The sequence below is a fragment of the Bos taurus genome, chromosome 27 (assembly GCF_002263795.3).
Source record: "Bos taurus isolate L1 Dominette 01449 registration number 42190680 breed Hereford chromosome 27, ARS-UCD2.0, whole genome shotgun sequence".
NCBI lineage: Eukaryota > Metazoa > Chordata > Mammalia > Artiodactyla > Bovidae > Bos > Bos taurus.
Window position 1 is genome coordinate 35,228,183 of NC_037354.1, and position 12,309 is coordinate 35,240,491.

The 12,309-nt window shown below is 40.8% G+C and overlaps 1 protein-coding gene across 1 annotated transcript; it reads left to right on the forward strand.

Annotated features, from left to right (window-relative positions):
- Positions 1-4,422: 4,422 nt before the first annotated feature.
- On the forward strand, positions 4,423-5,724 carry TCIM (transcriptional and immune response regulator). Its single transcript, NM_001035490.2, has one exon. The coding sequence runs from the start codon at positions 4,474-4,476 to the stop codon at positions 4,792-4,794; it is 321 nt and encodes a 106-aa protein (NP_001030567.1). The 5' UTR covers positions 4,423-4,473; the 3' UTR covers positions 4,795-5,724.
- The last annotated feature ends 6,585 nt before the right edge of the window (positions 5,725-12,309 follow it).

Here is a 12,309-nt window from a genome sequence, read left to right on the forward strand (position 1 = left end):
TAATCAAGATAACCTCCACATCTGGAGATCTTCAATCTACCTACACCTACAAAGTTCCTTTTGCTGTTTAAATCCCTTTTTCAATAAAAAGTTGCTTTTAGCCTGTACTTGTAGGTTCTAGGGTTTAGAACATGGACTTTTTTGGAGGGAGAGTAAGATATTCAGCCTATCACAGGGAGCAAAGTACCATTGCCTCACTTGTTTTACTGGCCCCAAGAGGATTCCAATAGTTCCTACCCCACAGGGCTGGTACGAAAATTAAATAGAGTCACACATATTGTTATTTAACACTACTATGGAAACACATTAAGTGATCCAGGAGCTTCAAGCACATCAAAGAGATGGATGGATCTGATCCCTGCTCTTGGTTGTTTTTGTCGTTCAGTTCCTCAGTCATTTCTGACTCTTTGCGACCCCATGGACTGCAGCACACCAGGCTTCTCTGTCCTTCACCATCTCCCAGAGTTTGCCCAAACTCATATCTATTGAGTTAATGATGCCATCCAACCATCTCATCCTCCATCGTCTCCTTCTCCTCTTGCCCTCAATCTTTCCCAGCATCAAGGTCTATTCCAGTGAGTCACCTTTTTGCATCAGGTGGCCAAAGTATTGGAGCTTCAACATCAGTCCTTCCAATGAATTCAAGGTTGATTTCTTTTAGGATTAACTGGATTGATCTCCTTGCAATCCAAGGGACTCTCAAGAGTCTTCTCCAGCACAATAGTTCGAAGGCATCAGTTCTTTGGTGTTCAGCCTTCCCTATGGTCTAACTCTCACATCCGTATATGACTACTGGAAAAACAATAGCTTGGATTATGCAGACCTTTGTCAGCAAAGTGATGTCTCTGCTTCTGAATATGTTGTCTATGTTTGTCATAGCTTTCCTCCCAAGGAGCCAAGTGTCTTTTAATTGCATGGCTGCAGTCATTGTCTACAGTGATTTTAGAGCCCCTCAAAATAAAATCTACCACTATTCCCACGTTTCCTCCATCTATTTGTCATGAAGTAATTATGCAGTTAACTAACTGAGTAAATGAGTCTATACTTCAAAGGACAGTGGCATGTTGGGAATCAAAATTTGTGATTAATTAATAAGAAGGATAAACATCACAAGCCTACATGAGTCACTTCAACAAAGGGCAGAGCATGAAAAGGTTTATGAAGCCTTGAGCGATGACAATTAACATGGGTAATGTCAATTTCTTGGTGCTCTGCATGCCACAAAATAAAAAGTCAGTAAAAATACTATTGCTGTAGTAATAACTATTTTTATTTTTTAATGACATGTAATTGATTTACAATGTTTTGTTAGTTTCAAGTGTATAGCAAAGGGATTCAGTTGTACATATACATATATCCATTCTTTTTTAAGATTATTTTCCTGCATAGATTATTACAGAATATTGAACAGTACTATATAGCAGGTCCTTATTGGTTGTCTATTTTATATATAGTAGTGTGTCCATGACTAACTTCTAATGTACCCCTCCCCCCTAATTTTCCCCTTTGGTCACCATAAGTTTGTTTTTGAAATCTGTGACTCTGTTTCTGTTTTGTAAATAAGTTCATTTAGATCATTAAAAAATTAGATTCTACATAAGAATAATATTATATGCTGTGTCTTTATCTGACCTACTTCAATTACTATAATCTTGAGGTCCATCCATGTTATTGTAAATGACATTATTTCTTTCTTTTTCGTCACTGAGTAGTATTTATTGTATTTACATATATAAACTTCTTTATCAATTCATCTGTCAATGGACATTTAGGTTGTGTCCACGTCCTGACTATCATAAATAGTGCTGCAGTAAACACGGTTTCATGTGTTCTTTTGATCTATGGTTTTCTCTGGATATATGCCCAGGAATGGGATTGCTAGATCATATGGTAGTCCTATTTTTAGTTCTTTGAGGACCCTCCATACTGTTTTCCATAGTAGCTTCACCAATTTAGATTCCCACCAATAGTGTAGGAGAGTTCCCTTTACTCCACACTCTCTCCATTGCTTATTGTTTATAGACTTTTTGACAATGGAATAACCACCATTTTTATATTAGTGAAGCTGCCACAAAGATGTGCTGGATATGCCACTAAATCCCTAGTCATGGGCAGCAGAACATATGCTTCTTCTTTGAAAAACCCAAAACAAGCATCAGCTTCCATGGTTGGGGAGTTGAATACAGCTGGCCTAGAAATATCTCTCAAGGAAGCTCAGTTGAAAGAATGCACCTACAACACAGGAGACTCGGGTTCAATCCCTGGGTGGGGAAGATCCTCTGGAGAAGGAAACAGTGACCAACTCCAGTATCCTTGCCTGGAGAATTCTATGGACACAGGAGCTTAGCGGGCTACAGTCCATGGGGTGGCAAAGGTCAGACACAACTTAGCGACTCAACCACCACCACCGATGTTTTACAAAGTAAAAAGGAAATTTCATGAGAAAGCCTGCAGGGGTGTACTCTGCCAGCCCCGCCCTCCTCCCCCTGCCTTCTCACCTCAAGTCACCTTCTCACTCTTCTCTGTTAGTTCTGCCCTAGCCACACTGACCTCCTGGCTGTCTTTCTTCATTCCACTCCTGCTCTTATCTTCAGGCCTCGCCACTTGCTGTTCCTCTGCCTATAACACCCTTCCTCCAGGTGTCTGCACTGCCTACTCCCTCAGGTTTTTGCACAAGGTCACACTGAGAAGCTTTCCCTGAACTTCCTAACCAAATTCCAACCCTCCCCTACGTCTCCTGTACAACCTGCTTCATGCATTACCTTCTGATGTCACCTAGACTACAAATGCACATTTTCCTATTGTCTGTTCCCCAGAAGAATGCAAACTCCATGAAGGTAAGTTAGGGAAGTTTTGTTTTTTACTTGATCTAGTGTGATTCCCTGTTATATTTCCAAAGTCTAGAAAGGTTCTAGCTAGAAGTCACGTGTGCTAAGTTGCTTCGGTCATGTCCGACTCTTTACAACCGTATGGACTGTAACCTGCCAGGTTCCTCTGTCCATGGAATTCTCCAGGCAAGAATACTGGAGTGGGTAGCCATGCCCTCCTCCAGGGGGATCTTCCTGATGTCGGGATTGAACTTGCAGTTCCTGTCATTCCTGCATTGCAGGTGGATTCTTCACCACGGAGCCATGGGGGAGGCCCAGCTGAAAGTCAACCTTGAATATACATTGTTTAAATAAATGAGTGAATGAGTGAAAACACGAAAAGTGCCCCTAATTCAGTTTTCTAGGAAGGTATCTTCTCCACACTCTTTCCCTTTGTGAATTTTTTTTTTAAGTTTGTACTATGTGGCTTGCAGGATCTTAGTTCCCCACCCAGGGATCAAATATGTACCCACTGCATTGGGAGTGCAGAGTCTTAACCACAAGAACACCAGGGAAGTCCATGTGCATTTTTCTAGGTGACTAGGTGGGATGAAAATGAAGGCCAGCTCTGTATTTGAGAATGCTAGGACCTGGCAGAAGGTCCCTGAAGAAGAGTCTCTGGGGCACTTTGAAGCTGACACTGAACTCTGGGCAGACTGTAAGTGTTCTATACGTCACTGGGGACTGGCTGGCTGAATGTGGTGGAATGTGGAAAGCACAGCTTTAAAAACTTGCAAAGAATGTATTGCTTTGACTGTGTCTGACTGATGCCAAAATAAATATGAAAAAAGTCGATTCATCCCTTTTGAGTGCTGTGTACATAAAGCGCCTTTTAACTCTTCCTCCTGGCTTTTTTGACCTTGCTGTTGATATATATGTACACAAGCCTAAGAAGAAATTGCCTATTGTCATTATGTTTATTAAATTACAGCTTTATCCAGTAATTGCAGATTAGCTCTTAGACGCAGTCTCTGAATGGTCACTGACTCAGGCTGTGTCATGTCAGCATTCTGTAGTGTCTGAGCCCCAGTCCTCCGTCAGACTCCAAATCAACGTCTTTGATTGTTAAGCTTTCTCTCAATAGCTCCGGGGTTGCCCTGCCTAGGGAAGTCCAGAGGGCGCTGATGTGGGTTGGCAAATGTTTGGATTATACTTTTATAACTTCTCTGGGAATTAAAACTTTTCGGTGGCTGGCAGAACCTTTCGTTTTGGTTGTTTGGGAAGATTTTCAGAAGCTAAAAGATTTCACCATGTGTGTTTCTTCGCTTTGCGCTGTTCTGGTTTAAGCTCTTTTTTTTTTTTCCCTACAGAGGAGCCCAAACCTGTAATTCTATTGCCACAGATGCGTTAAAAAGAACCCCCCTCCTCATTTCTGCCCCGTCATTGAACACAGCTTTCAGTAACCCTGAGCACAAGAACAGGAAGGACATTGGCAACTCAACTGTTAAACTGGTCTGTGATTATGTTTCCTTGAGATCACTCTGATGTCATCAGTGTAATCTGAGCCTGGAGCTTTTGTTCACACTTTAAATAGCAGTCCCGGAATGATTTTGCTACAGACTCTCTGGAGAGCCTGGGAGCTGAATTCCCGAAGAATCCCCCATCCATGAAAGCTAAGCCAAGCCACCCGGCCTTCAGCATGTCCACCTCGCTGCGAGTCAGCCCGTCCATCCACGGCTACCACTTCGACACAGCCTCACGTAAGAAAGCTGTGGGCAACATCTTCGAAAACATAGACCAAGAAGCATTACAGAGGCTCTTCAGAAACTCCGGGGACAAGAAAGCAGAGGAGCGAGCAAAGATCATCTTTGCCATAGATCAAGACCTAGAGGAGAAGACACGAGCCCTGATGGCTCTGAAGAAGAGAACGAAAGACAAGCTTTTCCAGTTTCTGAAACTGCGGAAATATTCCATCAAAGTTCACTGAGGACCAGAGGATGGATAAGGACATTATCCAAGAACGGACATTTAAAGACCAAGTGAGTCTGTAAGACCCTGACACGCACAGCATCTTGCTGTTGCCTCGTACGTTTCTCTTCTGTCAGGACTCCGGGACTCGGGGCAGGAGAGGAACAGAATGAACTGGTGACAAGGACTCCAACCAATTTCATGCCTGTGCTGTTCCAGTGGAGAAGTGCTTTCGGCAAGGATTGGAAAACTCTCCCTGCAGGAGAAAGACTGGCGCTGATGTCAGGAGGAGAGTCTGAACGGACATAATGAGAAGATGACAGATGGCTGAGAAAGACTGGCAGCCAGGGTCTCCTGGTCAGGCCCTAGGACTGAAATTCAACCTGAACTTTTTTTTCCTTAAACAAATTGAGCAGGGAGGAGGGAGAATGGAGAGGGGGATTAAGAGAGAGAATTCCATGCTGCAATCGTTTACTGAGTTTTTTATTTGAATGTTCCAAGTGTTGCCAAGATTCAATGTTGTCTATTGGTAGATTTTTTTTCTTTTTAAAGATCAGTAATTGATTATTTATTTGCATTTGTGACAATGCCTTAAAAAGTGCACCGTATGATCTAAGAACAAATTCAAGAAACTGCAGTATTTTCAGCATCTTGGTGAAACTGTACGCCACCTTCTGGTCTGTAAGGAGTTTTTAATGCATTTCAAACTGGTTACCCAAAAGTTAAAATAATGGGGTCCTTTATAATTCCAAAGTACTGTGAACAAATTTTATAGTTTTTTTTAATCTTCTGACTAATGCTAAAACATAATCTTAATTTCTTACAGTTACTGCAGTAAGCATTAGGAAGCGAATATGAGACACTTAATAGTTTATAAAGATGCTATGGTTTCTATAATTTATTATTCATGACAAATGATATGCAACCTTAATAAATTAATATAAACTTAGCTGCTCTTGGTGTTGGTGATTGATCTCAAAGGAAAACTAAGATGGTGATTTTTATTATAAAGTTTTATGAACTTTTCTAAGGATTTTACTCTAAGAGTAAGAGGTGCTTTTATATTGCTTGCCACATTTATTCAAAGAGAATTCTTGCCTCGAGTATATAGGAAGTTTCTCTGTCCCAACTTTAAACTATAAAATACGGACATAGAAATGCATAGATTGGCTCATCAATATTGTTGTTTATGTACCATAGGAAGTAAGTTGTAAAAGGCTGTTCTTTCCATATTTTTGAAAATTTTCCTCTGTGGCTATAGAGTTGTGTACATTTATTTCTCCCAAAGCAATATATTTGAGGATCAGAGTCTGAATTATGATCAAGATTTTGTGGCTTATCAATGTTTATTTATTACAAACCAACATGGGAATAATACTACAGTATCTTTGCTTATTCCCTCATAGAATTATAATAAAATATTTCTAAGAAGGCATATAGCAATGCCTGCTGTGCTTTCCTAGCAGAAAGAAATTAAAAAATTCTCTAGGAACTAAGTGTTTCAAAAAAACACCTTAAAAGGTTTTTGAAACTGCTGATCATGGTAAAAACAAAAGTGAAAAATCTGAAATCTTTTGGGACAGTTATATGCCAGGTTTTTAAATAGTACATTTTATAAAAAGAAATTAAGTAGTTAAGCCTTTTAAAATATTAATTGATTTGTTTACTACAGATAAATCACTCCATGAAAAAGGAATTTTTTACATGACAGCATCCATAAAAACCACAAATCAATATGCAGAATTCTGTGCATGCATGTGTGCGCATTTTTCCTGGAGGAGTATTTATCATTTCTATCTGGTTTGCAAAGATATCCATGAAACCAAAATAAGAATAAAAAAGAAACAGTTTTGACCAGTGGGAGGCTTGGTTAGTGATGGTATTTGGAGATTATCAAAGTGAAAGCTCTGGAAATGAGTAAGTCTCCTATCTCTGATAGGGCCTGTCAGTGACACATTTTCTCTGTTCATCCAGGATCCCCCAAAGACACTGATGAACTGCTTGAGAAAAAAAAAAATTTAGTAACTTAACTCCTCCAGAGAAGGTATCCTATTTCACGGTCCCAATGAAAGTATTCAACTTATTTTCTACTCAAGGGGTTTAAACACATCTCAGATGCTGAACAGTTGTTCAAAGGTTGCATTTATTACACATACTGTACTCATAACTATATTCTCTGCCTCTGTTGTTTTCAATAGAGGGCATGCGTATCTCACCACTTTTCACATAAGCATACACGAACTCAGTTATCTCACAGGATACTGCCATTATTTTCTGATTGCAAGACCATAACATGGAGGGGGCTGCAAATTAAAAAGCAATTGGATATGATCACGATCTATGATGGTGTAGAGAAGAATTCCTCTTCCTGTGGATTAGAATTCAAACGCTCTGTCTTCCTTCATGGAGAACAGAAGTTGGCATCAATGCACAAGGATGATTTTTAACTTCATGGTATTTTTTATTACTTCATATGAGGTGAAGGGATCCATCACTAGAACAGGTGGGATTAGTTCAGTTCAGAAATCCTTCTATGGAGCAGGAATGACCAACTGTATCTCAAGATAGCTCATTGTAACTGAAGAAATCAAAGCTGCAAGATGAAATTGTTTCTTAATACTTTTGTATCATTAGATCATAATAATAACAACTAAATTTCACTGAATGTTTACTATTGAGCCGACAATTTTCTAAGTGTTTTTTTTTTTTTTTGGTGTGTGTGTCTGTGTGTGAGTTAAATTGCTTCTTTAGTACTGTGGTATAAAAGTATGTTTGTGCATGTGTGTGTCTATGTATGTGTAGTCATGAAAGTGAAGCATCAGGAAGTCCAGTGAATTCATCAGTGACACAGTGAGTGAGGGTAGGAAGCAAATCCAGGGAGCCTTCCTTCCTAACCACTAAGTTAGACTGCTTCTCCACGAGGAGCTACAATTCTCTTTCATCCTTTGAAGTGGCAAGTACTTATATGTTATTAATAGTAAGAAAGACAGGAAAGAAGCAAGGCCTCTGAGAAGTCTGACCTGTGTCTGTTTGTCTATTTATTGGGCGCTTGAACTCCATGAGGAATGCTTCTCAATCATTTTAATTGTTAAAGATTTCTCAGATGTAGCCTTTCAAATCTACAGTTACAGTAGCACCTGGTTAGCATCTCGGAACATAAGGTCACATCTGTGTTCTCTTCTGAGCTGACAGTCAAAGCCCTGGGTCTAGATTAGCTTGTTGGGGGAAATCAGAAACTAGGGCTTCATGGTTTTACTCTCTCAGTGTAGACCTCCTCAGCCACCCAGTCCCAGCCCACAGCAAAGGAGGGTTTGTATCTACAGGAGTCTCCGACAGATGAAGTTCACTGAGAAAGGGCCCAGGATATGTGCCTGCCTGGTATTTTTTTCCCTTTGTCCGAAGGCAGTCGGAGAATGTGACTGCTGTTCCCTTGGAGAGTCTTCCTAACAAACAGATGATTAAGCTGTGGTCTAGGAATCATGTCGGCTTTCAGAATGCCTAAATCTGCCCCTCTGAACCCCACATGAGGGCTCCCCAGAAGAGCTTGTAACTCAGTTGACTCCCTTTCCCACACTCAGGGAGCTCTAGAGTGGAATGAGGGTTTCTACCTTCTCCATTTGTGCAACAAAAATGTAGTAAGCACCAGTGTGGGGATCACCATGGTCAGAAAGCATCTCTAGTCTCCTTGTCAGAGAGCCAGAAAGCATTTTACAATGAATACAGTGAGATACACGATAGCAGTTTCAACAGGAAGCAATGGGAGCATCCGTGTCTGCGTGTGTGTGTGTGTGTGTGTGTGTCTGGAGAGTAGCAAAAACATTGAAGAAAACCTATCCCAACCTGAGGAGATCCCAGAAGATTCCATAGAGAAGTTTCACAGTAGAAGTTAGGAGGGTGGAGGGAAAAATGTCATTCTGGCATTTAGGTATAGTATTTGCAAAGGCAAGGAAGTGGGGAGACGGTAAATTGTATGAGAATTTCTGGGCAGTTTCTGGTTAGGGGGCATAAGCATTTGAAGCCATCATTTGAGAGGCAGTTGTGTCTTAAATGCAAGCCTGAGTGTTAATTTTACTCCAAAAGGAGAAGGAATCATGAAGGACTTTCAATAGAAGAGTAAGACTTACTGCCTGACCATGGATGGGTAACTATGTATGGGGCCTCATGAAAGATACAGTGAACATTTCCAAAAGTAATGCGTACCCTGACAGCCGAACACATGGAGTCTATAGTGATTTTTGTTTTCCAGACTTGTCTCACAGTGGGTCTACTCAGGTGAAAAGCCCTACATGACTTTTCACAACTCAACGATAAATAAGTAAGTATGTGGAAGCTGAAGATGAAACAGACTTTAGAAAAAAAGTGTTGGAGACCAGATTGAGGGGACCACAGACCAATTCCTAATTAAATTTGTAAGAAATTGTGTCTATGTTTGAATCTTAGAATGTGTCTAAGAATCCTAACACATATTAGAATGCTATGCCATGCTATGCTAAGTCACTTCAGTCGTGTCCGACTCTGTGAGACCCCATAGACGGCAGCCCACCAGGCTCCCCCGTCCCTGGGATTCTCCAGGCAAGAACACTGGAGTGGGTTGCCATTTCCTTCTCCAGTGCATGAAAATGAAAAGTGAAAGTGAAGTCGCTTAGTCGTGTCCGACTCCTAGCTACCCCATGGACTGCAGCCTACCAGCCTCCTCCGTCCATGGGATTTTCCAGGCAAGAGTCCTGGAGTGGGGTGCCATTGCCTTGTCCGACATATTAGAATATCATTCAACAAATATTATAGATTAATGGCTACTAAGCTCTCTCTCCCTTTGAATAACTCTTCTTCAAACAAAGTTTCTGGATATTCTCAGTGATCATTACAGACACACAAATGTGTCCTGGTTTAATGTATTCACACATTGATAGTGGATTTGGTTCAGTCATGTATTGACAAAACTACCTTATAGAATTTTGGAAATAAAAATCCTGTCCCAATAAGGTGCAGCAGTGCTTTTAAAAAAAAGTGGATAAATAGTTGGAAGACTTTTGTTGTGGGCACCTTCTTCCTCCATCTGCCTTACACACACACACACACACACACACACACACACAACATGCAGAGCCCCAGGAGGAACACAGAAGTTTGATTCCTGTGCCTTTATTTCCTGCTCCGTGAGCAGCAGCATAGTATTGAACAAACACCACCAGACTGAGTCTGATGTTCTGGGGTTTTTCCCAACTCTGCCTGAAGCAAATTCCTTTTTTTAATCTCTGGATTTCATCTGTAAGGGGAAAAAAATAGATCTGACTGGATGATGGCTGTGACTCTTAGATCTCAACTTCTACATACAAGGGAAATAACAGCTGTACCTACCATCTTACATGATAGGATTTCTTTCTGGATCTGTTTGTATTCCACATATGAAAAGGATTTCTCTTCACTAAACCAGAAGTCTAATTTAAAAGTTTTGGTCCTTACTAGTGGTCGCTGAAGGCAGAATGTGAGGGAAGTAACTTTGTGTGGATTCTTCTTTTTGTTAAGACTTATTTTATTATGTAAGTTTCAGGTGTACAGCATCATAATCTGACATCAGTATCCACTACAAAGTGATCATCACCGGCAAGTCTAGTTACCATCTATCACCACGCAGGCGACCCCCGTTACCCGTTTCACCCGCTCTCAACTCTCTTCCCTTCCTAGATCCCTCATTAGTCTGTTCTCTGTGAGTTTGTCTTTATTTAATTGTGAATGTTCATTTGTTTTGCTTTTTTCATGTCCACATAAGAGTGAAATCATACCATTTTTTCCCTGTTGACTTATTTCACTTAGCATAATACATCCAAGGTTGATCCACATGTTGCAAATGTCAGCATTTCATTCTTCTTTGTGGCTGCATAGTATTCCACTGTGAGTGTGTGTGTGTGTGTGTGTGTGTGTGTGTCTTCCTTTAGTATATGACTAAAAAGGATATGATTTGATGGCATTGGTCAGAGAGTTTCTTAGCACATTAATTCTGTCCCTAATTGAAAAACAGACCCCAAAAGGGATATATTTTGAGGGGAGTTTAATTTCTCTTGGATTTTAATAATTGTAGTGTGTGTAGACTAAAGCTTCTGCTACTTTTCTGAGATTTCTTGGAATTTCCTTGAATTTCAGTCTGATATTTCTCTGCTTTGATACATACATATTTTATTAGGAGAAAAACATCTGCTCCCTACGTTTTCTTTTTATTCTCCTGCAGTTTTTCCACATTTATTATTCAAGCTCAGGTTTTACCATCTGAAAGATTTTGGAGAATCCTGCTGATCCTGGAGTCATAGGAGCCACAGCATCTGAAGTGCTATTACCAGAGCATCTTCTCCAACCAGTTTTGTGGGATACCTCCAGGAGGGCACTCATTTCCAAATCTACTGTTTTCAGCATCTCCTGGGGGGAATTTTAAAATCCACGTCCTTGAATTTAACGATTCAGAATTTCTAGAGCTGGTCACCTGTTATCGCTGTTCTTAAATCACTCCCCAGGTGATGTTGTTGCAAAGTCTGAACCAGAATCACTAACCCAGATTAAAGTCCCCAACTGTGCACAGTGAGGCTGGGGCTCATTTCAGTTCACTCATGTCTCCCCAGGTACATTGCAGTCCTCCATACAGTTTTGACTAATCCCACTGTTGACCCAACGTGTGCCTGTTACCTCATTCTGGAATTACGTGATGCCTCCGACCTCCTATTCAAATAATACCATTCTTCTGACTTTGCTCATAAATTCTACACTCTAAGAAATCTTACTTGATCATCATTAGCTGAACTCCCTTAAGGCATACAGTCTTAGCAGTGCAAATACACGTTTTTCAAGTGGATGGAAGGCCTTTCTTCTCCTAAATATATTTCCCACTTGCCTGCTATCCTGATGAATTCATTCCTTAAACTGGACAAGTCAGTCTTTTCAAAAAGAAGGTCTGGCGCTAATCACTGACAATCACTTATATAATCTAGCATCCTAACATGTGATAAAATGCTTTTGTCCTAAAAACAAGTATCCTCTGCTGAGAAGATGCGGTTTTCATGTTAAGGGGAGAATGGGCAGGGAGGAAGATTGAAACCAGGGATAAGAGAGCATCTGAACTGGGGAAGAACACACAAGTTATTGGTGACCTGGAGACCTTTGATCTGGACTTCCTCAGCACTGGTCTTGCCTGTTAGAATGCTGATAGACAGATGTGCTATGTGGTGAACGGCGGGAAGATAAACAGTGCTTCAGGCGTAAGAACTGTCTTCTAATCCAGCCTTGGCCATTCAGAACTAAGTGTAAATTCTGAGTGAATTATTTAATCTCTTTTCCTTCATCATCTATAGACTATGGATTATAATACCTCCCATATTAGTTTCCTAGGCCTTCCCCAGTAGCTGAGACAGTAAAGCATCCACCTGCAATGCAGGAGACCTGGGTTCAATCCCTGGGTGGGGAAGATCCCCTGGAGAAGGAAATGGCAATCCATTCCAGTATTCTTACTTGGAGAATCCCATGGACAGAGGAGCCTGGCGGGTCACAG

Coding starts and splice junctions, on each gene's coding strand:
- TCIM (NM_001035490.2), top strand. CDS start 4,474: ATGAAAGCTAAGCCAAGCCACCCGGCCTTCAGCATGTCCACCTCGCTG.